The sequence below is a fragment of the Narcine bancroftii genome, chromosome 1 (genome assembly GCF_036971445.1).
Source record: "Narcine bancroftii isolate sNarBan1 chromosome 1, sNarBan1.hap1, whole genome shotgun sequence".
In the NCBI taxonomy this organism is placed as follows: domain Eukaryota; kingdom Metazoa; phylum Chordata; class Chondrichthyes; order Torpediniformes; family Narcinidae; genus Narcine; species Narcine bancroftii.
In genome coordinates this window covers 67037793-67055859 of record NC_091469.1, presented here as the reverse complement: position 1 = coordinate 67055859, position 18067 = coordinate 67037793, and the positions used below count along the sequence as shown (strand labels likewise).

The 18067-nt window shown below is 44.7% G+C and overlaps 1 protein-coding gene across 11 annotated transcripts in view; it reads right to left on the bottom strand.

The window, feature by feature from the left end:
* LOC138759145 (dual specificity protein phosphatase CDC14C-like) overlaps positions 1-18067 on the bottom strand; it is a 199899-nt gene that overhangs the window by 158767 nt on the left and 23065 nt on the right. For 10 of the 11 annotated variants that reach the window (XR_011354646.1, XR_011354647.1, XM_069929138.1 and 7 more), the window contains one exon: positions 3895-3987. The exons of the other annotated variant lie outside the window; for it this stretch is intronic. Coding sequence is in view for 8 of the 10 variants with exons in the window: in XM_069929138.1 (XP_069785239.1) it covers positions 3895-3987 (93 nt within the window). In the remaining 2 variants the exon portion in view is untranslated. The remainder of the gene's footprint in view (positions 1-3894; positions 3988-18067) is intronic. 11 annotated transcript variants of the gene reach the window in all.

The following is an 18067-nucleotide window of genomic DNA, read 5'->3' as shown; positions in this document are numbered from 1 at the left end:
AGATTCCAACAATGAATTCCAACAATATTACTTTATAAATTTTAAATTTACTGCTGATTTTTCAAGCTGTCAGCAAATTCATTTAAATTATCTTGGTCTTGATCACTAGCTTAAGCCTCCAATAGAGGTTGTATCATTATCAAATCCTCTAACAAGATGACACATAGAAAATTGTTGTGGCCACTTTTTCATCTAGTTCAAAGATAATTTTGCATTTCTCTCTTTCATTTAAAAATGTTATTTTCAATAGGTTTTGGCATCTATATTTATGTTTGCGTTTTAACGTGCAAGATGACACCTAGAGTCATCATAACAAAGCCTGATTCCGTCCTCACCACAAGAATCATTCACATTCCGTTTCCAACAGATACTTTTCCTTAGAGATGGCACAGCAACAATGCAATATCTTGGCAATTATTTTATTGATCAAAATGGTTTGCAATAAATTGATTTAAATTTTAAATAAATATTTTCTAACAATGGCTATTCTGAGCTTTTGGGTACTTTATTAACTATTATGCTCCTGCTGTCCAAGGCAACAAGTGCTGAGAATCTGGAAGAATATTGGTTATAAATTCATACATTTTATGCATTGTAATTATGTACAATAGGTTAGTTGTGCACAATAGAGAACAAAAAAGGTTCTGGAATTTTTTTGTCTCACACGCATACAAAGACGGGATTCAACTCGACCTCTGAAGATCAAGTTAGGCAGGACTCCAGATAGGTTATTTAAGATCAGTCAAGATGCCAATTAAGTACTCAATGGAAAAAACTGTTAAAACTTTGCACGCAGCACAAGAAATAACATATATATAACATATAACAATTACAGCACGGAAACAGGCCATTAGGCCCTTCTAGTCCACACCGATCCAAACACCCCTTTCTAGCCCCACCTCCCTGCACAATGCCCATAACCCTCCATCTTCTTCTCATCCATATACCTGTCCAACCTTTTCTTAAATAATACAATTGACTCCGCCGCCACTATTTCTCCCGGAAGATCATTCCACACGGCTACCACTCTCTGAGTAAAGAAGTTCCCCCTCATGTTACCTCTAAACCTCTGCCCCTTAATTCTTAACTCATGTCCTCTTGTTTTAATCTTTCCTCCTCTTAACAGAAATAGTCTATCCACATCCACTCTGTCTATCCCTTTCATAATCTTAAATACTTCTATCAAATCCCCTCTCAACCTTCTACGCTCCAAAGAATAAAGACCTAATCTGTCCAATCTCTCTCTATACTCTAGATGCTTAAACCCAGGTAACATTCTGGTAAACCTTCTCTGCACTCTCTCCACTCTGTTTATATCCTTCCTATAATTAGGCGACCAGAACTGCACACAGAACTCCAAATTAGGCCGCACCAACGTCTTATACAATCTCAACATCACCTCCCAACTCCTATATTCCATGCAATAATTGATAAAGGCCAGCATACTAAAAGCCTTCTTCACCACCCTATTCACGTGAGTTTCTACCTTCAGGAAGGTACATTTTCACCCATGACATTGGATTAGAGAGATTATTCATAATGGAGCTCAAAACTAAAACAAAAACCTAAGATAAGTACACTTAACGTGCTTTGGGCAGGGGAGGAGTAATTGCACTGAAAAATGAACAAGTCTGTTATGTTAAATACCAACGATGACCTCATAAAAATGAGGAAATATAGAAGAGAAGGACTTAGGAGTGTTTATCCCCGAAGATAGTAGAGTTGGTAGGGAACAGCAAGACAAAATAGAGAATGCTGGAAATATTTATGATGTCAGACAATGTCTGCATACAACGTAATTAAGAAAACAATGTTAATTTATCTAGGTTTGCAGATTCACAGAATACAAGAATGAGGAAAAGCTTTAAATCGAGGTCAGAGTGAAGTGGAATACTGTTAATAACCAGGAATTGTTTATTTGGTAGAAGATTAAAGAACACTTGAATTAAGGTGGCCTGAAAGAATAGATGACACACAAACCTTTATCGCATTTAAAATGTATCTGGAAGAATGTATATAACGATGGTCCAAGTTATTAAGAATGATTGGTCTTAACAGCACTTCTCAGTTAATATTAGTACAATGAGATGAATTATGTTCTACTGTGTGCATCATTGATTCTATCTTTACCAGAAGAAAAGATGGACTGGTCAAGCTTATGAAAAGATATACCCAGTTGAAAAACTTTATGGTGTGACTTATTATAAAAATCCATATAAAACTTTACCACCAAATTAATTCACTTTCTGAAATTCCATTGCATAAAAAAAGTTAAACAAAGTTATCACCATGTTTTTTATGGAAATCCAACAGTATTTGGAAGATCTATTCAAAATCTAAGTGAGTAAAAGCAAATGACAAATAACTGCATAAGGCAGTAACTTTGTCATCATACAAGCTTTTTTTTTGTGTGTTTGACAATCCAGGTAGTTCTATCAACGTGTAAATTGATAAACTGAGCAATAAAAATACTGAAATAATGATAACCACCCAAACTGGAGAAATTACAAAATGACTTGCTGAAGTCTAGCCTGGACATCTTGCTCTAGTCTACAAGGACATCTTCTATTTTTGTTTCTAAAATTAAATTTGATACATTTTAAATATTTCTTTCCATGCCATATGTATCTTTCCTCAATTTTTCAATTTCTATCTTCAGAAAAAATATAAATAATTGTTTGCAGCATTCCCATGTTGGTCACATCATGGCCTGGTTTGGAAATCTGAATGCACAAGACCACAGAAGGCTTCAGGAAGCAGAAGACATAATCAAATCCATCACAGCCATTGAAGGCATTCAAGTGAGGCGTTGGCCCAAGGAGGCAGTTAACAACACAAAAGACACCCATTTCCCTGGTCATACCATCTTCAGGCAGAAGATACAGAAAAAAGCCAGAGATCCAACACCTCTAGGTTCAGGGATAGTTTTTTTACCCCAACAGCCATCAGGCTCTGGAACCACCCTGCATTACCCTTAGCTTGACACTCATCAACACCAAAGATCTGTCTGCATACTAGATTAGTGGCTGAAGGGGTGTGATCAAGGGATGACAAAAACAATTGCTGATTTTCACCCTTCTCTTTCAATTATTCTTTCATATCCTAAGCAATGGTTGTCTTTGATGAAAACAAATTGATTGGAATTCTGACAATATTACATTTCACTCAAGTTATGAAAAGGTGTTCTAATTCAGACAAAAGTTCTGCTAGCATTTGGAGCTCAAAACCTTAAAAGAAATTATAAGAAGGAAAAGACAGAGCAGAAAGATTTGCCAATGTATCATGGCTAAAACTCAACTGTACTGCCCTTTCATGTAATCTTGTTTTCTGGTAAACGAAAATATCTTAAAATGCATTTTGAAATATATATATATATGTCAATGTAGATACAACACACAGAATTTGCTAGAATGTAAATGTGATCAAGTAATAATTTTAGTTCCTCAAAAATAACATGCTTATTCAGGTATGTTGCTAGTGTTCATTGAAGAGCCTACTACAGTTCAGCACCCCAAAACTGCAGAAAACAAAGAATTAATTTGTTATCTTAAAAATGTACAAGATTCTATTGAATGCTAGCAAAAATGTTCCCCCCACCCCATGGTAACTAATAAAAATAATAGTAACTAATTCACAAACAGGCCTTTTTTTGTTGAATAATTGTTCTTTTCTTGTGGAAAAGACACAATCCCACATTTATTAATGTTTTGCCTCATTAGAACAACTACTTAATTTTTAAGATATATTAACAATTCCCTTCATAACACACTTTTAACTGCCTGAGTTAATACAACTATTACATTAGAACTAAATTTGCAAGGCACAGAAAACCTAACATGCATTCCACAACTTTTCTGAGATGAATAAACGTTTTAAATGAATCAAAACACTTACTGAAAAGGACCCAATAAGGACAGCTGCATTTGCCTGTTTCTTCTGATCACTTCCTGTGTAGTGAACAATTTTCTTCCTTCCCAAGGTAAATGACTACAACACAAAATAAAAAATATTGCATGGACATAAAAGCCATTTCTAAGGTAAAAAAAAATACAGGTTGTATCTCTTTAATTTGGCGACGTTAGGACCTGGCCATTGTCGGACCACAGAAAATGCCGGAAAACATATCAAAAGTAGAACAAATCTTAAAGCAAGAAATACTGTGGGGGCGGCACGGTTAATGTAGCAGTTAGTGTTTGAGTCCCGCGCTGTTTGTAAGGACCTTGTACAAACAGCAACAGATTCAACCTTTACAGCGCTCGTGATCAGGAGTGGGGTTCAATTCCCGCACTCTCTGTAAGGAGTTTGTACTAACGGCGGCAGATTCAAACATGCCGGACCATGGGAGTTGTCAGACCACACAGAACCAGATAAGAGAGATACAACCTAATTTTGCTTCCTCATAACAATGAACTCAGTGACTTTATTAAAATTTTAACTGTTTTAAAGCAGATTATCCAACTGCACGAAAACCAACAAGGTCGGGTCAGATACAGCAATGAGCTCTCTGAACCCTTCTCCATTAACAATGGCGTGAAGCAAGGCTGTGTTCTCGCACCAACCCTCTTTTCAATCTTCTTCAGCATGATGCTGAACCAAGCCATGAAAGACCCCAACAATGAAGACGCTGTTTACATCCGGTACCGCACGGATGGCAGTCTCTTCAATCTGAGGCGCCTGCAAGCTCACACCAAGACACAAGAGAAACTTGTACGTGAACTACTCTTTGCAGATGATGCCGCTTTAGTTGCCCATTCAGAGCCAGCTCTTCAGCGCTTGACGTCCTGCTTTGCGGAAACTGCCAAAATGTTTGGCCTGGAAGTCAGCCTGAAGAAAACTGAGGTCCTCCATCAGCCAGCTCCCCACCATGACTACCAGCCCCCCCACATCTCCATCGGGCACACAAAACTCAAAACGGTCAACCAGTTTACCTATCTCGGCTGCACCATTTCATCAGATGCAAGGATCGACAATGAGATAGACAACAGACTCGCCAAGGCAAATAGCGCCTTTGGAAGACTACACAAAAGAGTCTGGAAAAACAACCAACTGAAAAACCTCACAAAGATAAGCGTATACAGAGCCGTTGTCATACCTACACTCCTGTTCGGCTCCGAATCATGGGTCCTCTACAGGCACCACCTACGGCTCCTAGAACGCTTCCACCAGCGTTGTCTCCGCTCCATCCTCAACATCCATTGGAGCGCTCACACCCCTAACGTCGAGGTACTCGAGATGGCAGAGGTCGACAGCATCGAGTCCACGCTGCTGAAGATCCAGCTGCGCTGGATGGGTCACGTCTCCAGAATGGAGGACCATCGCCTTCCCAAGATCGTATTATATGGCGAGCTCTCCACTGGCCACCGTGACAGAGGTGCACCAAAGAAAAGGTACAAGGACTGCCTAAAGAAATCTCTTGGTGCCTGCCACATTGACCACCGCCAGTGGGCTGATAACGCCTCAAACCGTGCATCTTGGCGCCTCACAGTTTGGCGGGCAGCAGCCTCCTTTGAAGAAGACCGCAGAGCCCACCTCACTGACAAAAGGCAAAGGAGGAAAAACCCAACACCCAACCCCAACCAACCAATTTTCCCTTGCAACCGCTGCAATCGTGTCTGCCTGTCCCACATCGGACTGGTCAGCCACAAACGAGCCTGCAGCTGACGTGGACTTTTTACCCCCTCCATAAATCTTCGTCCGCGAAGCCAAGCCAAAGAAGAAAAAGAAAAGACTCAAACCAATCAATGTCAATAATCAATATCAATCTCCTGCAAGCATAGTGCCCCAGTGGTTCATACTGCTGTCTCACAATTCCAAGGACCCAGGTTTGATCCTGATGCCAGGTGCTAACTGTAGCCTCTTTTAGGTGTCCCGATGAAGATTACCTGCCTGCAGGCATGGCTAGCGGAGCTCAGCTGGCACGTTTAGATGGCCACAGAATGGACGTCTTTCTGGCGCCTAAACGTGCTAGCTGACTGCTAGCCATCTACCAGCGAAAGCCGGCTACTCGGAATAGCAGTCTGACAGCTCCCCTCCCCGATGCCTGACAGCGGCCAGCGGGGGAGTACGGGGCTGGGGCGGCCATCCCAGAGAATCCTGACTTATCGAAAGCTCTCACCTTTTAAATTTAGCAGAATTTTGTGTGTGTTCATAAGCCTCGTAGTCCCGCGCTTGCCAATACTCCCATGCCAGGGGACTGTCAGGCAGCGGGGAGGGTAGCTGTCGGCAGCGGGGAGGGTAGCTGTCGGCAGCGGGGAGGGTAGCTGTCGGCAGCGGGGAGGGTAGCTGTCGGCAGCGGGGAGGGTAGCTGTCGGCAGCGGGGAGGGTAGCTGTCGGCAGCGGGGAGGGTAGCTGTCGGCAGCGGGGAGGGTAGCTGTCGGCAGCGGGGAGGGTAGCTGTCGGCAGCGGGGAGGGTAGCTGTCGGCAGCGGGGAGGGTAGCTGTCGGCAGCGGGGAGGGTAGCTGTCGGCAGCGGGGAGGGTAGCTGTCGGCAGCGGGGAGGGTAGCTGTCGGCAGCGGGGAGGGTAGCTGTCGGCAGCGGGGAGGGTAGCTGTCGGCAGCGGGGAGGGTAGCTGTCGGCAGCGGGGAGGGTAGCTGTCGGCAGCGGGGAGGGTAGCTGTCGGCAGCGGGGAGGGTAGCTGTCGGCAGCGGGGAGGGTAGCTGTCGGCAGCGGGGAGGGTAGCTGTCGGCAGCGGGGAGGGTAGCTGTCGGCAGCGGGGAGGGTAGCTGTCGGCAGCGGGGAGGGTAGCTGTCGGCAGCGGGGAGGGTAGCTGTCGGCAGCGGGGAGGGTAGCTGTCGGCAGCGGGGAGGGTAGCTGTCGGCAGCGGGGAGGGTAGCTGTCGGCAGCGGGGAGGGTAGCTGTCGGCAGCGGGGAGGGTAGCTGTCGGCAGCGGGGAGGGTAGCTGTCGGCAGCGGGGAGGGTAGCTGTCGGCAGCGGGGAGGGTAGCTGTCGGCAGCGGGGAGGGTAGCTGTCGGCAGCGGGGAGGGTAGCTGTCGGCAGCGGGGAGGGTAGCTGTCGGCAGCGGGGAGGGTAGCTGTCGGCAGCGGGGAGGGTAGCTGTCGGCAGCGGGGAGGGTAGCTGTCGGCAGCGGGGAGGGTAGCTGTCGGCAGCGGGGAGGGTAGCTGTCGGCAGCGGGGAGGGTAGCTGTCGGCAGCGGGGAGGGTAGCTGTCGGCAGCGGGGAGGGTAGCTGTCGGCAGCGGGGAGGGTAGCTGTCGGCAGCGGGGAGGGTAGCTGTCGGCAGCGGGGAGGGTAGCTGTCGGCAGCGGGGAGGGTAGCTGTCGGCAGCCTGCCCGCTGCTAGGCACCTGAAAGCTGCTAGCAGCTTTGCCTGAGCTGCTTTCAGCTGTAATAGGGAATAATCCGAGCAGGATATTATACCTACTGGAGAAGGGTAGGGTGACTAGACGTCCTAGCTGGATTTTCCCATTTCAAATGGCCACCCAACAGGCTCACGGGAGTATAATGTGCGGCTTTATAGTCGGGTATTGTGGTCATTTGAAAGCAGCTTGTATTTGCACATCCTTCTTTATGAGCTCTGGTTTCCACAAACACAGCACATGTTGGCTGGTGGGTTGGATGGCTAGTTTAAATATGGGCCTCACATCAATGTTCGCCAGGAGAAATGGCAGGGGAGAGAGATGAAGAGAATGTGAGAGAAAAATGGCAGTAATGAAGATCGATGCTTGATGGATGAAATGCTTGTGGTAGAAGGACAGATAACAAAACTGTGCTATCCATACACTAAGAATAACCAGATCAGGGCATGGCATTCAATTCTTGGATTAAAGTCAGGCATTCTTTCCGTAATTTTACAAAATTTAATACTCTGGATTTAGAATAGAAAACTCATGCAAACTCAATGCCCTGCACCCTCACAAGTGTCCAAATGCTGAATCTGACACCGCCACTGCAGTCTAACAAGATAATAGACACGGGTTTCCATTAAGATGGTAACTGACTAATTTTCAAACAGATATGTATTTTTAATATACATCAAGAGTTGATTTGTCTTGCAACATTGGAAACATGACTCTCTTGCACTGCACACTTACAAACTTGCCAACATCCATGTACTTTACTCCTTCCGGCCTCTTTTTGCTCTTCTCTCCCAATACTTCACACCATTTCCAGCTAGATCTAGACTCTCCACTGTGGGTGGTGAAGCAAGGCAAGCTGACATTTAATTGCTGCAAACTAGAAATCAAACAGATTGCTTGCACAATGCAGTTTCTCATCCATGCCATCCTTGCAATGCTTCTGTCCATCACTGCATTCTGTGCACTTTCGTTATGTTTTTAAATATATTAATGTCATCAGCATACATCCAGAAAAAGGAAAAAACAATGAGTAAATGGTTATATGGTTATATGATTATTGCATTTAATGCTATTGTGCAATATACACTTTTTAAAAAATCATTATTGAAAACTTATTTTGCACACAAATTTTAGTTACCAAGGCAAGTTTTGGGAGAGAAGTTAAATAATATGAAATCATTTATAATCATAAATTCCTTCAACTAATTGCAGAACTAGAGAAATAGAACCAGTTGGCCATGCAGTCCTTTGGCCCTATTTTCTTATTTAACATGTTCATGGCCGATTCTGAGCTCCAGCCCCTTGTTCCCCATTTTCTTTTGTATCAAAACATCCATTGATTGATGTCAGCCCTTAGCATCTTCACAGATTGAGCATTTACAGGTCTAGGTAGAAGAGAGTTCCAACAATTTACAAATTTCTGCATAAAGAAAACTTTCTCATCTTAGTTTTAAATAAATGGCTCTTTCCCCTATGATCAGGTAGCCAAATCTAGACTCTTCTTTCAGGGGAAACAGCCTCTCCTCATCTTCCGTGACAATGCCCCTTAGATATTTATACTTGAAGCTCACCTCCTCTCATTAATTCTAACGAGTGCCAGCCAACCATTTTCTCAACCTAGGAATCATGTGCACATGCCCTTTAGCCCACTGAGACCATGCCAGCAATCAAATACCCATTTACAAACCTGACCCAGTTTTACACTGCCTACAGATTCCCCCTATATTCTACCATTCATCTGCATGCTAGAGGCAATTTACAAGACCAACATATTGTTTATTGTACCTACAATTTGTATAAAGCTGACTGTGCCATTTTTAAAAAGAAGGCATTTAGCAATCAATTTTTATTATGCATTCATTCCAAATATCTATTTCCATACCAACTTAAAAATTAAGCAGCTTTAGAAATAAAATAATTCACTTTACAAATAACTTTGGACAGGATTAAAGGGCTTCTAAAAGGTGAACTACAGAGCTGGGGAATAGGCAGACTTTAATGTAACAAGCATTTATTTTTTGAAAACTGAGGACCATTATTGTCTGGTACCAAAACAAGCCCTGCAAATAGTTGGCATAACTGATACAAACACTAGATATCCTTTCACCTTTCAATGAAGCTACCAATTAATTAAAAATCAGATGACCAATTTGTTCCATGCATTGCCAAATTATTATCAGTTATACGCCATTTACAAGTAGAAAAGGGAACAATGCCCCTCCCCCATCGTACAATCAACATGGCCAAGAGCATTGGTTGGGTTACATGGGACTTTTTTAAAAATTGCCAAATATAAATATTTCAGACAAATCTTAGATTATGCGAATGTAGCATGAGTCTTAAAGTAATTTAATTTCTTTTTATCATGGCAACTTAGACGATTGTTTGACTAAACTACCTTGAACTAGAGACAGCAACCTTTCTGTCATTCCTTTTCAAATGCAAACCATTAACTTGTACATTATGTACTTTCTCAAGCAACCATTCTTCAAATTAAGTACAACAGAAACCAAAAACTGAGCACAAATCCATTAATTTATTTTGCATTCTATATTCTGCCCATACATAACTTGTTATGAAAGCATCCATAACTGAATTATATCAATATTTGAAATTTAGTATCAGTTGTTGACAACAATCCTGAAAGGAAATGAAGCCTGACCTCCTCTGCACCCAATCTGTACTTGTTTTTAAAACCTTAATTTCATGCAACCAATTCTTTGACAAGGCAAATTATTGAAAACCGGTTTTAGAAGCATTACCTAAACTTGCCTCCTTGCACTACGCATCAATGTCACAAACTTCTTAATAATTTGCACATAAAGCAATGATATTCCAACCACAGAGATAAACAGGAAATTATTCTGTAACAACCATTGTATATGGGCCTGCATGAGCATTTCCTGGATTTACTTTAGAAACCACGCAATTTTGAGTTTTGAAAAAAAAAAGACCTCTCTCCCAGTGTACTCTGAATGTGATTTTAAATGCCAGATAAAGCATCGTGTACCTGTACATCTTTATTGGTTAAATGAACTCAAGCCAAATACACTCAGCTTTAACTACATATTCTAGCATTAACATTAAAGTGTGACTGAGGAATCACAATGGTAAATAAGGGAGTTTCAGCCTTACGGTTTAAAACAACGTAAAACACAATCCTTTATCCGGAACCCTTGGGTGAAAGTGTTCCGAATTTTGGAAAGCCCACCCGAATTGTGCGGCCGCCGGCCCCCACTTGCCGGCCCCCACTTGCCGGCCCCCACTTGCCGGCCCCCACTTGCCGGCCCCCACTTGCCGGCCCCCACTTGCCGGCCCCCACTTGCCGGCCCCCACTTGCCGGCCCCCACTTGCCGGCCCCCACTTGCCGGCCCCCACTTGCCGGCCCCCACTTGCCGGCCCCCACTTGCCGGCCCCCACTTGCCGGCCCCCACTTGCCGGCCCCCACTTGCCGGCCCCCACTTGCCGGCCCCCACTTGCCGGCCCCCACTTGCCGGCCCCCACTTGCCGGCCCCCACTTGCCGGCCCCCACTTGCCGGCCCCCACTTGCCGGCCCCCACTTGCCGGCCCCCACTTGCCGGCCCCCACTTGCCGGCCCCCACTTGCCGGCCCCCACTTGCCGGCCCCCACTTGCCGGCCCCCACTTGCCGGCCCCCACTTGCCGGCCCCCACTTGCCGGCCCCCACTTGCCGGCCCCCACTTGCCGGCCCCCACTTGCCGGCCCCCACTTGCCGGCCCCCACTTGCCGGCCCCCACTTGCCGGCCCCCACTTGCCGGCCCCCACTTGCCGGCCCCCACTTGCCGGCCCCCACTTGCCGGCCCCCACTTGCCGGCCCCCACTTGCCGGCCCCCACTTGCCGGCCCCCACTTGCCGGCCCCCACTTGCCGGCCCCCACTTGCCGGCCCCCACTTGCCGGCCCCCACTTGCCGGCCCCCACTTGCCGGCCCCCACTTGCCGGCCCCCACTTGCCGGCCCCCACTTGCCGGCCCCCACTTGCCGGCCCCCACTTGCCGGCCCCCACTTGCCGGCCCCCACTTGCCGGCCCCCACTTGCCGGCCCCCACTTGCCGGCCCCCACTTGCCGGCCCCCACTTGCCGGCCCCCACTTGCCGGCCCCCACTTGCCGGCCCCCACTTGCCGGCCCCCACTTGCCGGCCCCCACTTGCCGGCCCCCACTTGCCGGCCCCCACTTGCCGGCCCCCACTTGCCGGCCCCCACTTGCCGGCCCCCACTTGCCGGCCCCCACTTGCCGGCCCCCACTTGCCGGCCCCCACTTGCCGGCCCCCACTTGCCGGCCCCCACTTGCCGGCCCCCACTTGCCGGCCCCCACTTGCCGGCCCCCACTTGCCGGCCCCCACTTGCCGGCCCCCACTTGCCGGCCCCCACTTGCCGGCCCCCACTTGCCGGCCCCCACTTGCCGGCCCCCACTTGCCGGCCCCCACTTGCCGGCCCCCACTTGCCGGCCCCCACTTGCCGGCCCCCACTTGCCGGCCCCCACTTGCCGGCCCCCACTTGCCGGCCCCCACTTGCCGGCCCCCACTTGCCGGCCCCCACTTGCCGGCCCCCACTTGCCGGCCCCCACTTGCCGGCCCCCACTTGCCGGCCCCCACTTGCCGGCCCCCACTTGCCGGCCCCCACTTGCCGGCCCCCACTTGCCGGCCCCCACTTGCCGGCCCCCACTTGCCGGCCCCCACTTGCCGGCCCCCACTTGCCGGCCCCCACTTGCCGGCCCCCACTTGCCGGCCCCCACTTGCCGGCCCCCACTTGCCGGCCCCCACTTGCCGGCCCCTACTTGCCGGCCCCCACTTGCCGGCCCCTACTTGCCGGCCCCTACTTGCCGGTCCCCCGGCCGCCAGTCCCTACTTGCCGGTCCCCCGGCCGCCAGTCCCTACTTGCCGGTCCCCCGGCCGCCAGTCCCTACTTGCCGGTCCCCCGGCCGCCAGTCCCTACTTGCCGGATTTTGGAGCTTTCCAGATTTTAGATGCCAGATAAAGGATCGTGTACCTGTACATCTTTATTGGTTAAATGAACTCAAGCCAAATACTAAGGACTGACAGTAACCATGCAGCCTTGAGCATGGAGCATTAAATGTGGAAATAAATTAAGCAAACTCTTGAATACACATCCTTGAAAAAGATAGCAGTAGAGATGTTACAAAAAAACTAAAGGAATAAGAAAGAACAGTGATCAGGGTAGGCTTTACCTCAGCCACACGCTTATCCTTCTCTCCTTTTCAAGTAGGATTTTGAAAATGATCCAGATACTCTGATCAAAAATCAATAGTTCCCCGTATAACTACGATTCAACTGGGCAGAAGTTCAGAAATCCAAAACCTCTATTCACACAATCAACATCTGGGGACAATTGCACTCTGCTGTTAGTCTCCTCAATGAATCAGGTGTCTGAACAGAAAGGTCTAATGCTTTTCCCGCACTTTGACTGGAAAATCTGTGCACTAAACTTGTACCTGTTTAACCTGACATTATCCCAGGTCTTTTGATTTTAGTGGGAAAAAAAAGCCAGCAGGCACAAGTTCAGGTACAGAGCAATTTTCGGCGTACCTGAAGGGCTCAGGTCCAAACCATTGACTACCTACTATGGATGTTGTGTGACATGCTGAGTTTCTACAGCACTTTTTATGTACAGTATCTGCAGCTTTTCTGTTTACTGCAAATTTTAAAATTTATTTAACTGACCCCAGTTACATGCATTTGAATTGTTTAGATATTTTCTAGTTACTTTTTTTAAAAAATTATAATATTTGAATTGGCTTTTAAAATCCCTGCTACCTATTGAGCTTCATCATTCAGCCAGGATCCAACTTCATAGAGAAAGACCAAACCAGTGAACATGTTCCAAGTAGAAGTGATCTTTGAGGCAGGTGACTGATGAGCCCCAGCTTCTTGGTAAAGAAAGAGTCAAATCATTAAAAGGAGCTGTCATTGTTAGTGCTCGGCTTTCACCCTTTCTCTCTCCTTCCTCCAACCAGTAGTTAGGTTTCTGGGATGAAGGTCACTTCACCAGCTGGTTTCAAGGTAGATCTTGGGAGAACCTGGTGGCACGGTTAGCATGGCACTTACACAAGCTAAGTACAGCGCCAGCGATCCAGATTGGAATCCAGCGATGTCTGTGCAAACTCCTTCCATTCTCCCCATGTCTGCGTGGGTTCCTTCTGGTTGCTCCAGTTTCTTCCCACCCTTCAAAAACAGGTATTGGTGTATTGGCGGGGGAATAGTGGGCTGGAAGGGTCTGAATTTTAAAAATTCATTATGCTTTAAGACCTCATTTTTGCAGTAAGATAAATGTAACCCAGAATGCCATGGCTTTTAATCATTTCCAAGCACAGTGTTTCAAGAGGAATAAATTAGCTTCTTAGTAAGTGCAGTGCAGATGCCGGTCATGAAGAGTTAAAAATAGGAGGGCAGGTTGCATAAATATGGTTTGTATTCCCTTATGTTTAGCTCGCTGAGGAATTACCATACATGGGGCTTCAAGCATAAAAGATTCATTAGATTCCCTTGGGTGAAGGAATCTAGAACAAAGTAGCAAAATCTTAGAATTAGAACTTGGCCATTCATAAATAAAATGAAACTATTTTCTCAAATACACAGAGGGTAATGACAATCTGCAATCTACAACAAACCTTGGTTCATTACCATTTTCAAAAAAAAATTGTTGATTAGTTGTTAGAATGCAGGGGGGGAAAAAATTGTCCAGAACAGCTTTTAGTGCAGTGCTTATGCATTTCAAAGTGAAGAATAAATACTGGAATGGAAATCAGAGAGTTAAATGAAGATGATCAACAGATCATTTAAGAACAATGGAACAAGTATAATGTGCTGAATGGCCATTTCCTAGTTCAAACATGCTGGTACATACTGACATAACAATTGAGGCTTGTCTCAAATAGGAAGAGACTTATCTTTTAATAATGATGACCAGGTAACTGCAAAGCAAGAAAATATTCCACACTTTGAAAGTATAGCTACTGGTCTATGATGTGGTCAATGATATGAAGACACATGCCTCTATAGGTAGGTACATATCCAACTTTTCAGAGGTCTTGTAAAAATATAGCTATTGACACTCAAAGAATTAAACAAATGGCCACCTGGATATGCAATAACTTAAATCTGTGAGACACATTTTAAAAGGGAATCAAAGTCTTCAACAGAAGGTTACAGAAAGCTTGAAGACATTTCCCCCCCCCAAAAAAAAATTGATGCAAACTTTTAGGAACAAGCAGTTACGTTAATGGAGATTTTTTTTTTTCACCTCATGAGTATTCACTCAGATATGGGCACAGAGTTGTGGGAAGTAAGGAAAACAAGCAATGAGGTCATGGAACCTAGAAAGATTAAAGAGGAGGAAGTGCTGCTGTCTTAAAGCAAATAAGGGTGGATAAATCCCCAGGGCCTGACAAGATATTCCCTCAGACTTTTAGGGAGGCTAGTGTAGAAATTGCAGGGGCTCTGACAGAAATATTTAAAATGTGCTTAGCCACAGGTGAGGTGCCAGAGGATTGGAGGGTAGCTCACATTTTTTGTTCTGCTGTTTAAAAGGCTCCAAAAGTAATCCTGGAAATTATAGGCCTGCGAGCCTGATGTCAGTGGTAGGCAAATTATTGGAAGGCGTTTTAAGAGATCAAATATACAATTATTTGGATAGCCAGGGACTGATTAGGGATAATCAACATGGCTTTCATGTGGTAGGTCATGTTTAACCAATCTTACAGAGTTTTTAAAAGGAGGTTACCTTGAAATTTGATGAAGGAAAGGTTGTGAATGTTGTCTACATGGACTTTAGTAAGGCCTTTGACAAGAACCCACATGGGAGGTTAGTCAGGAAGGTTCAGACGCTAGGTATTCATGGTGAAGTAGTGAACTAGATTCAACAATGGCTGGTGATGGAAGACTACTTCTTAGATTGGAGGCCTGTGATTAGTGGTGTGCCTCAGGGATCAGTACTGGGACCATTGTTATTTGTCATCTATATCAATGATCTGATAATAATATGGTAAATTGGATTGGCAGGTTTGCAGAGGACACTAAGGTGTTGTGGACAGCAAAGAAGGTTTTCAAAGCTTACAGAGGACTGAAAAATGGCAGATGGAGTTTAATGCAGACAAGTATGAAGTGTTGCATTTTAGAAGGACAAACTAAGAAAGGACATAATGCAGTAAATGGTAGGGAACCAAGGAGTGAGGTAGAACAGGGATATGGAAATACAGATGCACAAGACTGAAAGTGGTGTCACAAGTGGATAGGGTTATAAAGAGAGCTTTTGGCATATTGGCCTTCATAAATCAAAGTATTGAGTACAGGAGTTGAGATGTTAAAGTTGTATAAGGCATTGGTGAGGTCAAATTTGGAGTAATGTGTGCAGTTTTGGTCATCTAACTACAAGAAAGATATCAATAAGACGGAAAGAGTGCAGAGAAGATTTACTAGGATGTTGCCCGGACTTCAGGAATTGAGTTACAGGGAAAGGTTAAACAGGTTAGGACTTATTCCCTGGAGAGTAGAAGAATGAGGGGAGATTTGATAGAGGTATTTAAAATTATGAGGGAGATAGACAGAGTAAATGCAGATAGACTTTTTCCACTGAGGGTAGATGAGATACAAACCAGAGGAATTGAGCTAAGGGTGAAAGGGGAAAAGTTTAGGGGAAACAGGAGGGGAACCTCTTTACATAGAGAGTGGTGGGAGTGTGGAACGAGCCTCTCGCTGAAGTGGTAAATGCAGGCTCAATTGTAACATTTAAGAAAAATTTGGACATGTACATGGTTGAGAGAGGTATGGAGGGCTATGGGATGGGTGCAGGTCAGTGAGACTAGGGAAAGAAAAATGGTTCAGCACAGACTAGGGGTGCTGAGGTGGCCTGCTTCTGTGCTATAATTGTTCTCTGGCTCTATGGTATTAATGCCGAGTGTGAGGCCAATGACTTAGTCAACACATACTGAATAATTACAGGACAAATTAATATTTCAACACTAATCCAAAATCTTTTTTGATATATGAATCAAGATTCTTCAGCTCCAAATGAACAAAAACAATCTTTGGAGGTTTTCATCCTTGAATTTATTAAAAAGGTTAATTTCTAATTTTTTTTTCACATTATATGGGCAGAGGCAAATGTTAGTTGAATCACTTGTCATGCACAGGCCTCTCAAAATAATCAGGCCACTTGACAATCATATTTAACTTTCCTCACTAAAAGGCATTTTACAATACAGTTTATTGCAAAAAATTATTTTCTCTTCAAATAACAAGAAGCATCCTGGGCATTTTCTTTGAAAATGAAGTACTAAAAAAAAAAAATCCGTGGAAATCATACTTCACTTTCACATACATGACTATCCTATCAAAGTCTGTTCTATGCAGTGATTTTTCCCCATACATTCTAGTATTGCTGCCAGATGTTTATCCTTTAGATTTTTTCACAAGTTATCATTTAACAATATACTTAATTTTTTAAATTCTCCTTCTTGACAAAGATGAATTATTGCAAGACAATTAGCTTCTGATTGAGAAAGATGGAGCAGGGTGGTTTTATTTTAACTCATTACAAAGATCTGTACATGAAGATTTACAAATCCATACTAATTCAAAACAATGACAAAATTTAGAATCATTGCTTGGCAGGAACTCAAATGGCTGCAAAAAAGAAGATCCCCCCACACACGACAATTCTTCATGAAAAATACAGGAATCAGCCTGCGGAGGATATTATCATTAAAATATTTTTTTGGGCAGGGTGTCTGAACTGAACAGAAAAATGAGCTAAAAATCAAAGTGCAACTTCCGGGAAGGGAAATTAAAATGTTCCTTCTGAAGCATTATTGCAGGTTCAGTAATTAATTCTTCATATTAAAATTCAGGGTAAATTCTCTTTATATTTCGTGCTACATAAATCAACCTGAACATCACAGTAAACTTGTGAAATAGAAGCAGGATGAAGTTGTTTGGCTCTTGTGACCTGCTCCACCTTTCATAGTAGTCACAGAATATAAAACTGCGAGGATCATCGATACGAGCAGAGAGGTCTAAAGATAGGGAGCATAGGTTTTATATATTTAAGCTAAGGAGCAGAGGATTAGAGTGGATCCTTAAGAGAATTTTTTTTCCCCCCACCCAGAGGGTAGTTGTAATCTGGAATGCACTGACTGAGGGGTTGGTGGATCTGAACAAGCACTTCAAACATCTATGTATAGAGGGCTATAGACCTAGTGTTGGTAACGATGACTAGTACAGAAAGTCTGCTTGGAGCATGGTAGGGCAAAGGGCCTGTTTCTGTGTTGTACAACTCCATTGCAATCGTGGCCAGTTATTCCCTTCAACATCCTATAGTCCTTAATCCTTTTTGCATTAGTGTCTTGTTTTAAAAAAAATATTTTATTTTCCAATATTAACCAGGAGAACACATCACTGACTGTTAGCATATCTTGGAATTCTTCCAAGAATCTACCTATATATATGATGTTTCTCCCTCCCCCATTTCCACACCCCACCCCTCCAGATCAACATCCTTCTTGAATATATTTATCAACTAGTCTTTCTAGAATTCCAGATTCTCCACAAACTGAGGGAAGGAATTTCTCCTGATCTCATTTCTTATGCATATCCTGAGACATACCCCTACATATTTGTTATACTTTCCCAAAAAAATGCCCATTTTTGAATGGATTCTGAACAATCTCAGAGATTCATAACTATTTAGAAAAGGACCATCACTGCTCATAAGCCACTGAGGAA